General features: G+C 50.2%; 1 protein-coding gene across 3 annotated transcripts in view; it reads right to left on the bottom strand.

Annotated features, from left to right (window-relative positions):
* The window catches only part of ALPK2 (alpha kinase 2), a 134,192-nt gene that overhangs the window by 19,308 nt on the left and 97,886 nt on the right, over positions 1-16,998 (bottom strand). For 2 of the 3 annotated variants that reach the window (XM_055559362.1, XM_055559363.1), the window contains exons 6-11: positions 15,417-15,564; positions 14,146-14,273; positions 14,014-14,049; positions 11,061-11,335; positions 9,419-9,507; positions 389-606 (exon numbers count right to left, since the gene is read on the bottom strand). In XM_055559362.1, the coding sequence (XP_055415337.1) occupies positions 389-606; positions 9,419-9,507; positions 11,061-11,335; positions 14,014-14,049; positions 14,146-14,273; positions 15,417-15,564 (894 nt within the window). Of the gene's footprint in view, positions 1-388; positions 607-9,418; positions 9,508-11,060; positions 11,336-14,013; positions 14,050-14,145; positions 14,274-15,416; positions 15,565-16,998 lie in introns of those variants that run through there. The other variant, XR_008706643.1, reaches the window with a different exon arrangement.

A 16,998-nucleotide genomic window follows, 5' to 3' on the forward strand; every position in this document is an offset into this window, starting at 1 on the left:
TTTAATTAATCTTTTGGTACGTGTGGATTTTCATATATACATGTATTCCTGATTTTGTGCCTATTGAGGATACAGAACACCAATTTTTGGTTACCTCTTGTAATGGGAAGGCATTATGAATAATTATAATTGGAATGAATTATTAAAGCGTATTTTGTTACTCAATTGGCTTGGTCATTGGGATGAATTATTAAAGCGTACTTTGTTACTCGATTGGCTTGGTCATTTCAGGCTCCTTTGTCACTGTTTCTCATGAGACATTAGTTAATACTTTCTGCTGGTAAAGATGCTGACAGTCTGCACCCAGGAGATCGCTCCCTCCGCTTCCCCTCCGCCCCCACGAACGTCCCAGACCATCCCTGGGGCCCGGCCAAGCTGCCCGTCTCACCCTGCATGTCCGTGACCAGCAGGCAGCCACTTGTTTTCTGGTAGACCCAGTGCTGGAAGGTGCAACACTTCTGCCCAGCCTCCGACTCTCTTCTCAAGAAGTTTATCTCCTTTCCATCCCTGATGGAATACTTCACGAATTCTCCAATCAGCTCTTCCTCCACGGTTGCGTATGGGATGTTATTCTCAGGTCGATGGATAAGGAAAATAGGAATGATCCTGTAAGGAAAGAGACCATGAGCAGGATTGTGTTGTCACGTAGGAATAAAGACGTGGGGACATTCTACCCAACCAGGAGGAGCAGCGGGCTGCAGGATAAACCCCCGGGTTCCATCAGATGTAGATTAAATATCTGCCAGTGATTATTTAATGGAAAAAAAAGGGGGGGGGTGTTCCTTTTATTTGTTCCTAGAGTTGATGAGAAACTCTTCCTCCAGATGGAGTTTAATTGCTCCTGTAGAAATGAATGTCTTTTTATAGCCATCGTTAGAGTCCATCAGTGACCCACTGGTCAGGTGACTGTACCTCCGTCCAGCCAGCATATATCCACCCTTCTATCCATCCTTCCTTTTATTCGGTCAGCAAATATTCACTCAGTGGCTTCTGTGTCAGTCTCCCTCCCAGACGTCCTTCTAGAAAACACTAAAGACGACACAAGCTCTGCTCTCCACGATCTTACATTTAAATGCAGGAGCCGGGCAGCAAACAGGTGCAGCGCGCTCTGTGCTCCACGAGGAACCAGAGCAGTGCGGAGGCCCGGCGCAGCCCAAGTGGGCTGTCGTTTTATTTGGGGAGGTCGGAGAAGGCCTCGAAAATAAGGAGCATTTGAGCAGAGAAGCCTGTAGGAGGTGGGGCTTGCGGGGGGAGCCATGAGGGCATCTCGGCAGGAACATTCCAAGTGGAAGGAACGACAGATGGAGAGGTTCTGGCTGGGGGCCTGGGTCGCGGGGTGCAGTTCAGACTGAGGGGCGGCATGTCTGGAGGGTGGTGGCGGCCGAGCAAGGAATGGGGGCGGGACTGGGGGGGCCTGGGCCACTTGGGAGACTCCGCCCTTCGTACTGAGCCGGGTGAGAAACATTGGAGGGTCTTGGAGGAGGAGGAGATCAAACTTGCATGCGACAGGGGCCACTCTGCACCCCTGGTGGCATGTGTGAGGATGGACAGGGCGGGGGAGGCAGCAGGGAGGCCACGCAGCTGCGATGCGGGGGTCAGCGGTCAGATCCTGCCCCTCCCACTGGCCCACCGCCCTAGGGAATCCACCCAAACCTGCCCCTCCCTCCTCCCACCTCCCCCCGCCTCACTCTACGCTGAGCACCCAGCTTCCTGGTTGGACCGGGAAAACAGAAACGCTGAGAGCGCTTCTAAAAGCTGCCACCACCACGCGCTCCCACCCCCAAGGACCAGCCCTTCTGGCTGCGACCCTCGCCCTCGCCCCACCGGCGCCCTGGACCCCAGCCCCTCCGCAAGGTTCGAGGACACGCCGACGGTGGGGCCCGCTCACTCCTGCGTCACCGTCCCTCTGCAGACTCCTTCCCGGTGGGCACGCTGTGGTGACTCCGCAGCCTGCAGACCCCGAAACCCACTCCTACCCCGACTCGCCATTCCCATCAAAACCCAAATCCGCCTACAACCCTTCCCCCTCCCATTCTCTCCTGAACCCAAAGCGGCCTTTCTGCTTAAGAAAACCTCAGTCTGGGGCACCACGTTGCCCAGCGGAGCAGTTCCCTTCTCAGCCCTCATCTGTCTTGTTCTCAGTGGCACTGAAGAGTTGATCTCACTTGTCTCTAAGACATTTTCCCCCGCCCTCCAGAAACTCACTTCCTTTCGGTTTCCTTTCTGCTTCCCTGGCTGCTTCCTGTCTGCTTTGCTGGTTCCTGGTTTCTCCCCATCCTTTACACCCTGGCACATCCTGGGACAGTTCTCCTTGCTTTGCAATCAATTCTCTAGTTTTAAATTCCCTTGCTTTAAATACAGTCCGCATTTACATCAGCAGCCCAGACCTCTCCCCTGAAATCCTGTCACGTCTCCAGCCAACTAACTCTCCATCTATATTTGATGTCTAAAAGGCATCTCAAATTTAACATGCAGAGACTGAACTACTTATTTACCCCAACTCCAACATCTGTAGAGTCTATTGGAAACTGTACCTTTGCATTCTTTCATGCATTCTTTCCATTCAACAAAAAAAAATCAACTGAGTAGCTTGTGGCCTGTGCAGAGTGATCCATCTGCCATACACCTACACGAGTCTTACCCTGCCTTCACCGTCTTCAAGGGGCTGCTTCGTCTGCCCAGTCTAAGTGAAAGTGGCTCAGTCGTGTCCAACTCTTTGCAACCCTATGGCCTATCCCAGCCCATCAGGCCCCTCTGTCCATGGAATTCTCCAGGCCAGAATACTGGAGTGGGTAGCCTTTCCCTTCTCCAGGGGGTCTTCTCAACCCAGGGATTGAAGCCAGGTCTCCTGCACTGCAGGCGGATTCTTTACCAGCTGAGCCACAATAAGTTCACGTCAGGCTTCTGTCCCTTTTTGCTTCCTCCACGTTGTTGTCTTTGTTTAGTCACTAAGTCGTGTCCAACTCTTGCGACTCCATGGACCGTAGGCCCCCAGGCTCCTCTGTCCATCAGATTCTCCAGGCAAGGTACTGGAGGGGGCTGCTATTCCCTTCTCCAGGGGATCGTTCTGCCCCAGGGATCAAACCCGCATCTTCTGTGTTGCAGGCGGACTCTCTATGGCTGAGCCATCACAGAAGCCCGGCTCCTTCTGTAAGTCTGATTAAACACACCTGGCCCCGGAAAGTCAGGCAAGCCTGTTCTCTCAAACTCCCCACGCCAGAGGCTAGTTCCACCGTCACTGCCCCCTTTTGGGGCTGTAGCAACCGCTTGCAGACCGGTCTCACCGCATCCAGCCTCTGGGCCTTGTCCCTGGACATCCATTGTCCCAGGTAGATAGCCGTAAGAGCCGCATCGACGCAGGACTTTCAGGGCAATGAAACTACTCTCTATGGTGCCATATGACGCATCAGTAGACAGTTGTCCACGCCCACAGAAGGCACAACCCCAATGTACGCTGTGGGCCTGCAGTGATGTTATGTCAATGCAGATTCATTGTGACAGATGTTCTGACCCGGTGAGGGGTGTGGATGGCGGGGGAGGCGATGGGGTGTGGAAATCTGTCCCCTCCATTCAATTTTGCTGTGAACCTAAAACTGTTCTGAAGATAAAATCTGTTAACAATGACGTGTCTGCTCTGTGGCTCAAGTTTGCCCTGCTAAAGCTCCTGGTTAACCCCTGCCTCCTCGTCACCCCCGAAGCCAAGAGAACATGTTCCAAGCTCATCAGCTGAGCATTTTAAGTCGTCTGCATTCTGGCCTCCTGGCTTCCCGCCTCTTAGCCTGCCCCCCCTTTTTTTTCTGCCTCCCAGCACACTAGATCTGCTGAACTTTTTCTGTCTCTTTGGAAACCTCCTTTCACGGCTCTTCATCTCTTTGGACGTGCTGCCCTCTTTGCTTGTGAGTCTCCACCCTTGCCCTTCATCTAGAGGACTCTGACTCATTCTTCAACACCCTCGTCTCGGAAGCCTTTCCAGACCCCCTCCCTCCTCCTCCTCCTCCTCCGTGTCCCCATAACTCCCTGCACTCGACGCACTGGGTTTTGTCCTGCATGCCTCACACTCCTGCTGGCTGTGAGGGGCAAGAACCTGCTTCATTTTCTTTTTATTCTTTAAGTGCCCATCACCTAGCTTGGAGCAAAGCCTGGCTCGTAGTAAATGCTCAGTGTCTGGGGGAAAAAAGAATATGTATACAGGACAAAGTTTGAGTCTTGGCACGGACATCTGGGGCCAGGTAATTCTTGGGCGGCGACTGTCCTGTGCATTACAGGATGGTTAGCAACGTCTCTGGCTGCTTCTCACCAGAGGCCCGGAGCAGCCCTCCTAGTCACGACTGATACAGGATACGACCTGACAATCAAAGGAGAAGTCATCTCATTAAAGTCTGACCCCAACAGATGCCATTTTCGAGGGCTTGAAAGCAGAAATTATGATAGCCACCCTGAGAAAGAGGTAAGAAGCTAATTGTTGATGTTTGTTAACATGAAGAATATGTTTAGTACAGATCGTCAGATGGGTAAACAAGCAGGAATGTGCATTAGGGACTTACACCTAACAACTATCAAGATGTTTAAAGGCTCAGAAGGGAGGCTTCTGGAAAGGTCTAAGTGACAAAAGAAAACAGTGATGGTGTGACAGTCGCCGCAGCACTGATGATGACTGGGCGGGGCGGCGGGGAGGCCGGGAGGCTGTGCTAGTGAACCACACGCGGGCCCCACGGCGAAGGCCTCGGAAAGTCAACCACACGCGGGCCGCACGGCGAAGGCCTCGGAAGCGCCCCGGGCTTCAGCCAGAATCTCTACAGGTAAGCATGTACAACAGTCCTGTGTGACGCCGTGACCAAAGCCAAGCTTAGGAGGAGTCATGTGGCCTGCAGGCGAGGCCCCCCCAGATGCCGTCACAGGCACCCTCCTCTCGTGTGGCCTGCAGGCGAGGCCTCCCCCAGATGCCGTCACAGGCACCGCCATCGTCCCCTCCTCTCTGGGGACAGGGCAGGTCCTCCCCCAGTGACGTGAGACTTCAGGTCTGTCTCTTACGAGGAAGGGGTCCCTGGGCAGGTCTGCACTCACACGGGGTTGTGGGGGGCTGCTCCCCCAGCGGTGAGAGCAGAGCTGGAAGGGTCTCCCAGAGCACCAAGGACACGTGGGCTCCACCCACGACCTGCCCTCTCCTGGGAGTCCAGCTGGAGGCTACTCCCAGGTGTCACCTCGAGTCAAAGATTGTAGAGAAAACGTTAGCAAAGTGGGAAGAAGGATACAACACTCAGGTGAGTTTTAAACACACAAAACATACCATTCCAAAGAAAACTTTCTGCAGGTGACTCGGTCTTTGGCAGGGTGCACTTTTACCCTCTTCTGCCATTTATGAGTGTTTCCTTAAAAAATAAAACACAACACGAGAAGCACACCTCCCCTCTCCCCGCCCAGTTTCAGATGGCAGAGCACTTCTCTCAGGAGCAGGATCTAGACCAGGACACCGTCCTGAGACACCACGTGGGCAACCCTTCCAACACGGATGCTGAGTACCAACCCCACGCTTGGGGAAGGACTGACGCTGAAGCTGAAATTCCAGTGCTTTGGCCACCTGATGCGAAGAACTGACTCATTTGAAAAGACCCTGATGCTGGGAGATTGAAGGTGAGAGGAGAAGGGGACGACAGAGGATGAGACGGTTGGATGGCATCACCAACTCAATGGACATGAGTTTGGGTAAACTCCGGGAGTTGGTGATGGCCAGGGAGGCCTGGCGTGCTACAGTCCATGGGGTTGCAAAGAGTCGGATACAACTGAACGACTGAACTATCCCTCCATATCCTGCCCTTGTCCATGAATGAGGTCAAACTCTCCCACAATAAGGAAAGGTATTTGGATTCCAGAATATGCACAGCCATTTCCAGAGCGGTGGCATATGTGCTGGAAGCCGATTAAGCCTGAGTCCTTCACCCTTTTCAAGCCCTGGATGCATCTTGATATTCATAATTGTGTTCTTTTCCTTAGAGAAGCCTGTATCAGTCAGTTCGCACAAAGCTTGGGTGTGTCCCTGCAGGAGGACACTTTGGTGCCACGCCTGGTGGACTCTTCCTCCTCAACCAGGAACTTAAGAGAACAGAGCAGCAAGAGGGGCTGGAGAAGAATGGGCTGAGCTCTACAGACAACCCAGACTACCTCAGTGCACTGAACAGAAAGCAATTGAAAGCGGTTTTCTTTGCAGTAAGTTCGTTTTCCTTGAAGTTGCTGAGGATTGCTTCCCAGGTGGCGCTAGTGGTAAAGGACCGGCCAGTGCAGGAGACGTGAGAGACACGGGTCCAATCATGGGTCAGGAAGATCCCCTGGAGGAGGGCACGGCAACCCACTCCAGAGTTCCTGCCTGGAGAATCCCATGGAGAGAGGAGCCTGAAGGGCTACCGTCCACGGGGTCTCAAAGGGTCCGGACATGACGGAAGTGACCCGGCAAGCATGCACGTATACTAAGCACACAGGCAAACCTTGAAGGGCAGCAAGCATGAGACTGTATGTGGTGTGCCCAACACACCTGCTCAGAAAGGGGATTTCTCTTCCGTTTTGTGAGTTCACAGAGATGACGCGGACAAGAAACAGGCCCTTCCTGCTTTCCCCTCTTCCCCGTTTGCACTGGTGTGTAGACGACTGCTCCGTCTGCAGTTTCCAAAGGGCGCTGGCACAGCCCCTTCTCTTCCCACGTGTGGTTTCAGCCAGATAAGAGATCGGTAAACACGAGCTCCAGACACTCCAGCATGCGCGTGGGCCAACAGATACTTGTCAGTGTAACTGACCTCAGTGGGTAAACTCTGCACCTCCGTGTAGTGCTCCACGGAGCAGGGACTACGCTCCTATGGCCCCGATTATCCAATTTGCTTTTCCCTGACGCACCACCGTCTTTATTTGTTGTATCATAGGACTAAGTTTTTCGCAATCTCCTGTTCTGTTTATGGTTTAGACAATGTAATACCCATGAGTAGATACATTTTCTATTTAACATGGTATACACGTTTATTCTTTGCAGCCAAAGATGGCCAAGCTCTATACAGTCAACAAAAACAAGACCAGGAGCTGACTGTGGCTCAGATCATGAACTCCTTATTGCCAAATTCAGACTTAAATTGAAGAAAGTAGGGAAAACCTCCAGACCATTCAGGTATGACCTAAATCAAATCCCTTCTGATTATACAGTGGAAGTGAGAAATAGATTTAAGGGACTAGATCTGATAGAGTGCCTGATGAACTGTGGACGGAGGTTCGTGACATTGTACAGGAGACAGGAATCAAGACCATCCCCATGGAAAAGAAATGCAAAAAAGCAAAATGGCTGTCTGAGGAGGCCTTACAAATAGCTGTGAAAAGAGAAGCGAAAAGCAAAGGAGAAAAGGAAAGATACAAGCATCTGAATGCAGAGTTCCAAAGAATGGCAAGAAGAGATAAGAAAGCCTTCTTCAGAGATCAATGCAAAGAAATAGAGGAAAACAACAGAATGGGAAAGACTAGAGATCTCTTCAAGAAAATTAGAGATACCAAGGGGACATTTCATGCAAAGATGGGCTCGATAAAGGACAGAAATGGTATGGACCTAACAGAAGCAGAAGATATTAAGAAGAGGTGGCAAGAATACACAGAAGAACTATACAAAAAAGATCTTCACGACCCAGATAATCACGATGGTGTGATCACTGACCTAGAGCCAGACATCCTGGAATGTGAAGTCAGGTGGGCCTTAGAAAGCATCACTACGAACAAAGCTAGTGGAGGTGATGGAATTCCAGTTGAGCTATTTCAAATCCTGAAAGATGATGCTGTGAAAGTGCTGCACTCAAGATGCCAGCAAATTTGGAAAACTCAGCAGTGGCCACAGGACTGGAAAAGGTCAGTTTTCATTCCAATCCCAAAGAAAGGCAATGCTAAAGAATGCTCAAACTACCACACAATTGCACTCATCTCACATGCTAGTAAAGTAATGCTCAAAATTCTCCAAGCCAGGCTTCAGCAATACATGAACCGTAAACTTCCTGATGTTCAAGCTGGTTTTAGAAAAGGCAGAGGAACCAGAGATCAAATTGCCAACATCCTCTGGATCATGGAAAAAGCAAGAGAGTTCCAGAAAAACATCTATTTCTGCTTTATTGACTATGCCAAAGCCTTTGACTATGTGGATCACAATAAACTGTGGAAAATTCTTCAAGAGATGGGAATACCAGACCACCTGACCTGCCTCTTGAGAAATCTGTATGCAGGTCAGGAAGCAACAGTTAGAACTGGACATGGAACAACATACTGGTTCCAAATAGGAAAAGGAGTACGTCAAGGCTGTATATTATCACCCTACTTATTTAACTTCTATGCAGAGTACATCATGAGAAACACTGGACTGGAAGAAACACAAGCTGGAATCAAGATTGCCGGGAGAAATATCAATAACCTCAGATATGCAGATGACACCATCCTTATGACAGAAAGTGAAGAGGAACTAAAAAGCCTCTTGATCAAAGTGAAAGTGGAGAGTGAAAAAGTTGGCTTAAAGCTCAACATTCAGAAAACAAAGATCATGGCATCCAGTCCCATCACTCCATGGGAAATAGATGGGGAAACAGTGTCAGACTATTTTTTTGGGCTCCAAAATCACTGCAGATGGTGATTGCAGCCATGAAATTAAAAGACGCTTACTCCTTGGAAGGAAAGTTATGACCAACCTAGATAGCATATTCAAAAGCAGAGACATTACTTTGCCAACAAAGGTCCATCTAGTCAAGGCTATGGTTTTTCCTGTGGTCATGTATGGATGTGGGAGTTGGACTGTGAAGAAGGCTGAGCGCGGAAGAATTGATGCTTTTGAACTGTGGTGTTGGAGAAGACTCTTGAGAGTCCCTTGGACTGCAAGGAGATCCAACCAGTCCATTCTGAAGGAGATCAGCCCTGGAATTTCTTTGGAGGGAATGATGCTGAAGCTGAAACTCCAGTACTTTGGCCACCACATGCAAAGAGTTGACTCATTGGAAAAGGCTCTGATGCTGGGAGGGATTGGGGGCAGGAGGAGAAGGGGACGACAGAGGATGAGATGGCTGGATGGCATCACTGACTCGATGGACGTGAGTCTCAGTGAATTCCAGGAGTTGGTGATGGACAGGGAGGCCTGGCGGGCTGCGATTCATGGGGTCGCAAAGAGTCGGACACGACTGAGCAACTGAACTGAACGCGTTTATTGAATTATTCCATACATCCATACACTTTAATATTTCTCAAGTATTTTTCTATAAGCCTCTGAGGGCCCCATGAAGGGCAGGGTGGCAGCTATGTGCGCCCTCTTGGAGCTTACGGACCCGCTGAAACATGCCCTGTTTCTCCCCAGCCTCTCATCCCTCCAGCCCGCCCATGTCCCCAAGTCAAAGCCAGGCCAACCCAAGGGGGAGACACTCACTCGGGCACTTCCCCGAAGCCTTCCAGAGGCTGGGCTTCCGCGGCGTAGATCTGCGCATAGTGTCTGGCGGTGTTCTGCACGTAGCATTCCTAGATCAGCCAAACACACAGGAAACCCCAGGGGTGAGAAGAAAGCCAGAGCACTGCCCAGTGAGACTCAGATTTCCCAATGTAGGTCGACTCAATGCATTTGCAAACCCACCCCGAGGTTGGGGGCGCAGAAGCATCATGAATGTAGCCTACAGTCGGTAGCTGCAGGAGCTCTGAGACCTGAAGGAGCCGTGCAGGTGACGGTCACGTGGTCTCCGGGCGAGGTGTCCCTGAACTATGACGTTTCTAGGACCCACGTGGCTGAAGTTCACCCTAAGCTAAGGGGACTGGTCCCCAGACAGGGTTTCAGATGAAGCGTGGGTGGGGATGGTTGGGTTTCCCATGAGTTCTTCCAACTAAGGTTCTTTTTTAAAAAGGTATAACAAGCTGTAAGTTACAAACACCTTGCCAAGATTGTTGGCTTAGGAAAAGCAAACCAGATTCTGCTTTCCTACTCTGTAGGGCTTTTCTAAGTGGGCATCTGGATGCTGGGGGATTTTCCATGACTGGACCAGACGGTACCTCAGATGGAAGGAATACTCCCTGAAAGCAAATTGAGGAGGATAGACTTGGAAGAGAAAGGAATGCGTGTGGCAGAATCTTGTGCTCAGAGGAGAGGGGCTGTCTTCACGAGCACCAAGCCCACAGGACCATTGCCACGTCTGAGATAACCGCCGATGATGTTTGAGAGCACCCAAGAGACCTGAGTCTGGCCTATTCATTTAATGGGTTAAAAAATTTAAGGGCCCCTGGTTTGTGAAAGAGCTACACCCAGATCTCCTGAAAGCTCGGCCAGCCCTGGCATTGAGTGAATTCATGGACAGGGCAGGGGTGATGTGGGGGAGAAGCCTGTGTTCCCCCCACCGCTCCCCTCTTGCCTCAAGGGTACCACCACCCAGCAACACAGGAAGGAACTTAGACTCGGCTCCATCTTCCTCCGTAGCTCATGGGCGGATACAGAACACGACTCAGGAAGGCAGGAGCCAGGACAAACGCTGACCCTTTGGACTGTACCCCAGCCCCCTTCCTCTTCCCTAAAACCAACCAGAAGCCTCCAGAAATTACCCTTGACTTTGGCTGTCCTTTCCTGGAGAAGGAAATGGCAAACCCCACTCCAGTATTCTTGCCTGGAGAACTCCATGGACAGAGGAGCCTGGCGGGCTGCAGTCCATGGGGTCACTTTAGGTGTCCTTTGGGAATCCTGGCATCTAAGGTTGCTTAGACACCCCACCCCCATATTCTGTGTCCAGGTAGATTCAAAGCCCCGGGGATTTGATGGGGCTTCCTAGGAAGCCTTCCTGGAAGTGATCCCAGCCCAGGTAGAAACTGGCGAGGCACCTCCGGACACAGGCAAGTCCCAACTGGCTGCAGCAGGCCAAGAATTCGCGGGGACAAGACCAAGGTTTGATCTCGCATTTGCCCTTGGTCTAGTAACCGCAGAGAAAGACACCCTTCTGGCGACACTCCCATCAAATTCTGAGTCGGACTTTCATCTCGGGTTACCTGCGTCCGTCTCCTACCTCGAGCGGCACCCTCAGGGCGGGTGGACCCACCTGCGCGGCGAGCCTGTAGTTCCTCTGGATGAGTTCGTCGTTGTTTCTGGTCCCGTAGGCGACGGCATTGTGCACCTTGAGCACGCAGGCGTGGCCGGGCTTGAAGACCGGCGTGAGGCCGCGCAGCACCTTGCTGCGGAAGGCTCTCCGGTGGACGCCTTCCCCGAAGTGCAGCTCCTCCGTGGCGATCTGGCCATGCAGGCGGCCCCCGAAGTAGCTGTCACGGAGGAAGTCCTCTCGGAAGATGAGCTGGCTGAATTCAATCTCTTCATATACTAGAACGCAACACAGCTTCCGTTGCACGGAAATACCCCCCACCCCTGCTCATTGGTTGAGGAGCATCCCCACACAGGCACAGCGACGGGCAAGGCTGACCCGCAGACGTAGGGAGCGGGAGCCCTGCTGGACTCCCAGCAGAGGCAGCGCTTGACGGGGAGGTGGGGGAGGTGGTCACTGAGGATGTAGAGCAAGGCAAGGTCCCCAGGGGACTGGAGGAGAGAGGGGCAAAGCTGGCAAGACCAGAAAAAGGACTGTAGACAGGTCTAGAAAGTGAAAACAGGATCAGGCCAGGTGATTAAAGGCAAGTGGAAAAGATGAGCGAAATGTGGGAGAGAGAACAAGAATTGACAAGATCTGCTAGCTCAGTGTTTCCCGGTTTTCTTTTTTCATTATTGCCTCCTTGCAAGGATTCTTTTTAGCCTTCCCACCCCCCTAATTTCTCCACATAAGATGTGACTGCCACAGAGGTGCTGTGTATCTGGTTATGTACTATATGTACGTCTGTGCTTTGTGAACAAAAATAAGTTTTTTGCCTCCCCAAAACCCAATTTTGTCTGCTTGTGGGTGTTACTGCCCCTTAAGAATGCCTGTGGTAGATTAAAGAAGTAGGCAGGTACAACCCAAAACAAGAAAAAAAAGAGTTCCCTCTGAAGAGAAGCTGAAACACAGTAGAATCATCTTGGATCTCTCTGTAAAAAGTTTTCTAGCAGCTGTATCATTCAGAGATGGCAATGGCACCCCACTCCTGTACTCTTGCTTGGAGAATCCCATGGACGGAGGAGCCTGGTAGGGTGCAGTCCATGGGGTCTCTAAGAGTTGGACACGACTAAGCGACTTCATTTTCATGCATTGGAGGAGGAAATGGCAACCCACTCCAGTGTTCTTGCCTGGAGAATCCCAGGGACAGGGGAGCCTGGTAGGCTGCCGTCTATGGGGTCGCACACAGTTGGACATGACTGAAGCGACTTAGCAGCAGCAGCAGCGTACAAGGATGGGGATGGGCAACTTCCCCTAAGAAAAAATACACGACAAGCACGAACTCCACCATGCTCAATAATCCTGTCCGTAACTTCCAGGAATGTCTACTTAGCCAGGAGAAACTATAAGAAAGATGCATCTTAGAACTTCTCTCTGAAGCCCTGTGTACTGTCATTAAGTCGTTCTAGCTCTGAGTCATTCCTTTTGGGCGCTCCCACCAGCTTGGTTTTATTAGATTTTTAGTTAGAGATCAACTTGTGAAATTATATGTGCCTCTTCTGGAGATTTAAACAAGGTGTCTAGGGGCGCTTCCTCCAGGTGAAGTCACTTGACGCTTCTTTATCAGAAGGTACACAGGAAGCAGAGGATGGTACGGCCTCCCCAGCCATAGAAATCAGACCCCTGGGTCACATGGAGAAGGTGACGTCTTCAGCGTCCAGGCTCCCACCCAATGGTGGCAGTCACAGCGCTACAGTTGCAGAGACCAGTACCTCAGCCCCACCAGGACCCCATTCCAGACTGGTAAAAGCCTTGAGAAGTGAGTCTCTGCAAGCCTAAATTAACGGGGTGAGAGCAAGAATCTGCGATGGGTAATGCCTACTGGTGCTAAGCAGCTTACGAGACAGAACCCCTTCTTCTGAAGGTCATTTTTCTGATAGGAGAAAGGGATATTCTTTTGCATATTTAGACTTCAGGGGGATGGAGACAGATGTAGGGAGAGGATTATAAACTTACACAAGCATATGACACACAGGTATGCAGCGTTTGAATAGTTTGTGAGGAGACTGCACTTAAGTCTGTTTTGGATAAGTCATAACATTTAATAGACCATTTAAGTCAAGATCCCAGCCCCTTGTCTTTAATTACTAGATGTTACTGCATCTTGATGTCTGTACTAGCTTGTTTTCAAAGATCTCAGGATTTTAGTTTGCTTAGGGGAAGAAAAAAATCAGTATACATAGTACAAACGGGCAGTGTAAACCTGGCCGCGGTGAGTGCCTGCATCACGGAGATTAGCAAACTGCAAATCGGGGCCTCCCCACCCCCCAGGCGGGTTGTGAGAAACTGGCCAGCAGATGACCTACTGCCGTGAGTACCTGTCCCCAAGAGGAGACGCGAGGCCGCGTGGCCTCGGCGAGCGGCCCCGGGGCAGCCGTTAGCTCGCTGCTGCAGCGGTGCATTAGTGCCGTAGGAAAGCGCAGAAGTCCACCTCGCACTTCTACTAAGATGCAAATGAATGGACTTACTCTCCCAGACATCTGACTCTCTGAGAATCTGCTCAGCGAGTGCAACTGCTAGTCCAATAGAAAAGAAAAAACAAGCAGAACCAAAATACACTGTGAAAGTGCCAGAGGCTGAAAAATCTCATGGAGATGGGCTGGATGCACAGCCGGTGCTTCACAGAGAAAGTTAAACCCCAACCCGCCCCCCCACCACCACATGGTCCCAAGATGGCACCGCTACAGTATGACCTTAACAACCACGCTGGACTCTTGTAGCCTGACCCATTCGTCGTAGGCCCTGCGATTAGGTTGAAACAGCTTATGAGTTTCCCTGGTTTCCCAGGCAATTCCTGAGCCCTCTCCTGCTTCGTCAGAAGAGCTAATGGACACTTGCTTCTGCCTTCGTCTCTAGAAGCTGTCTCATGGTTTAGGGTGCACCCACTTCCGCTGACGCTGGGCTCAGATTTGCTTACCTTTAACATCTGGGTGACTTGAGAGCTGTTTGAGAACTAGAAGACAGAAGAGAAAGCCTTCAGCACCAATGAGCATCCCAGAGCTGGCAGAGGCTAGTGGCTTTCACTGGAAATGGCAAAGCTGAGGTTTACCTTCGGCGGTGAGGTTAAACTCAGCGGTCACTCTCCCGTAACTGTTCTTGATGCAGCAGTAATAGACGCCCTGGTCCTTCTGACTGGCTTGAAGGATGGCCAAGCTCACCATGGAGTTGTCTCCTGCTCTGCAGTGGGGGACACGGACATGGACAAGCATCATTGCTCTGAAGTTGCACTTTTAGGCAAAGCAGCTTTATTACAATCATAGCCCAGTCGGATTTTTTCTGGAGTGATGTTATAGAAACAAAACTAGAGTTCAAGTCTTCCATAGCTGCATCTGGAGCAGTTTACAAAGATGTGTTCCAAGCAGACATTTAATTATACAGAACACTGATTTGCCTCACTTTTTATGAAAAAGGAAATGGCAACCCACTCCAGTATTCTTGCCTGGAGAATTCCATGGACAGAGGAGCCTGGCAGGCTACAGTCCATGGGGTTGCAAAGAGTTGGACACAACTGAGCGACTAACACTTTCACTTTCAGCTGACTTGTGACAAGACTAGGGGCTTAAGAACACTTGGGGAGCTGAACTGGGATCTCTTTTGGCAGAAGCTTGTGAGGATTAAGTTAGACTGGGTTCCATCAAACCAGGGGATCTGTTTCCAGAAGGAGCCACACCTCCTCAAGTGCGACAGACGAAGCCTGATTCACCAGCTCACTTGAGCGAGCGTTTACTGCTAGAGAGGGGCTAATTTAGGGCGGGTCACTCTACCCGGGGGATTCTCGGCAACGATGCACTCACTCATCTCCCCCCTCGTCTCCTCTAGTAAACCTGGGGCCCCAGATAGAAACTGGTATCCCCATCCTAGAGATGGCAGCTCTCCACCCTGGGAGATGCCACTTTTCCATAACCTCAGATTGGTTTTTTCTATTGATTTACCTTCTTAGCTTCGTCTGAGCTTTTTGTCAGGTTAATGGGAATTTATGAGGACAGCGAGTTGCACTGAGAGGCAGGAGAGCTCTTTAATCTTGGGACCACGGAACCTCAGAAGATGATTGACAGGTGTCCCTGCTTTTAGAGGATGAAAGGGGCTCATGGCTGCGGCAGGCCAGAGCCCTCTGCTCTCTTCCCTGTCCAGGTATCTGTCACTCTGAGGCAGGTGAGCGCCCTCTGCTCTCTTCCCTGCCCAGGTATCTGTCACTCCTCTTGGACACTGTGGGTGTGGAATTTCTGCTTCAACCTTCCTTTATTTCCTATGATTTACTCTTTTCCTTTAGAACCACATTGTGAAATAAACTGTGAAAAGTAGCCAGGGCGGATAATGCACCTTCTCTGCACTTGAGCTATCGATCTTGAATCTTTCGTCCACGAGATGGTAGAATCTTCATGAATCTCTGCAAACTGGCAGCTCAATTTTACATTTCCAGAGTGGTCAGGGGACATCTCAGCTTGGATCTTTTTCAGTAATACTGGAGCTGGAAAGGAGAAAACTTGTAGGTCGGAGTTCTTATGAGAAGTGCAGAAGAGCTTTTAGACTTTCCTGTTTTATCACATTTAATTCTCTCAAAGCCAAGAGACAGATCATTATTATCCTCCATTAATTGATGAGGAAAGCTAGTGTCTGAAGGGAGATGTCGCTTTCCTAAACAGATAGGAAATGAACAAGTCAGTCTAATCGAAAACTCCCTTTTCAGCCCTCCCAATCCTGTGGACAGAGGAGCCTGATGGGTTACAGTCCATGGGGTCGCAAAGAGTCAGACAGGACTTAGTGACTAACACACACACACCTTGGCATGCTCGGCAGACACAGAGAATTTGCTTTGAGAGTGTTAAGGAGCGATAAGCGCGCTTTTCAATTGTAAAAAGGTCTTGATGTAGTTAATCCCACCTGTCAGGCAACGTGGAATGGCTGCCTATTAAACACCGCCCTCTGAAATACATCTACTTTAAAGTGAAACAGAAAGTGACTCTTCCGTGATCATTAGGATTTTGTTTTCTAATTTTGACATGTGCCACCTTTTAAACAGTGTTGCTTCTAGTTTGGGAGAAATTATGTAAGTCCTAGAAATAATGATTAAGGAAGAAATTAAGACTCCATTTTGAAAATTTTTTTTCTGCTTTTAGAAATCAAAGAAGATGAAGCAATTGTAGAGTCTATTTACCACTAAACAAATGCTAAAAGACCCTTGGCTTTATTTGAAGATTCCTCAACCTCTTAATTTGTCAAGTTTCTGGTTTTGTAAATTTATTAAAGACAGCTAGTATAATTTGGATATGAACTCTTAAAAAAAAAAGTCCCACTTTTCGCTACCTAAAATTCCTTGAGCTCTGCAATGTACAAGGTGAAAAAGAACTTGAGATTGAAAAAAAAAAAAGCATGGGAAGGACGGCTGTCGACACCTAGTGTACAGAACCTGGCCAGACAAAGATGCTGCGAGATGACAGCCAGGTCAATGTCGGGCTGGGGACTGGGGAGCAGAATGAAACCTGGACCAGCCAAGCAGCATGGCTGAGTGCCAGGCGCAAAAGGCATCTCGGCAAAAGTTATTTGCTGGGGTCTTCCCTGGGGGTCCAGTGGTTAGGAATCAAGCCTACCAATGCAGGAGACACGGTTTGACCCCTGGTCTGGGAGGACCCCACGTGCGGAGGGGAAGCTGGGCCCTCGAGCCACAGTTGGTGTGTCATGTACCACGACGAAAAGATCCCCGCGCGACACAAACAGGCTTCCTCACGGTGCCACTGAGACCCAGCACAGCCAGATGAGGATTAAAAAACAAACAGTAAGTTATTTGTTGAATATTCATCCATCTTGCTCTTTGATCACAGTTGTCTTTGCTGAAGATATCCTAATGGATTTCAGTGATGTCCACTATCAATTAGCAGAACTGTCTGCCTGAATCAAATAGAAG

Source organism: Bubalus kerabau, chromosome 21, assembly GCF_029407905.1.
Source record: "Bubalus kerabau isolate K-KA32 ecotype Philippines breed swamp buffalo chromosome 21, PCC_UOA_SB_1v2, whole genome shotgun sequence".
Taxonomy (NCBI): domain Eukaryota; kingdom Metazoa; phylum Chordata; class Mammalia; order Artiodactyla; family Bovidae; genus Bubalus; species Bubalus kerabau.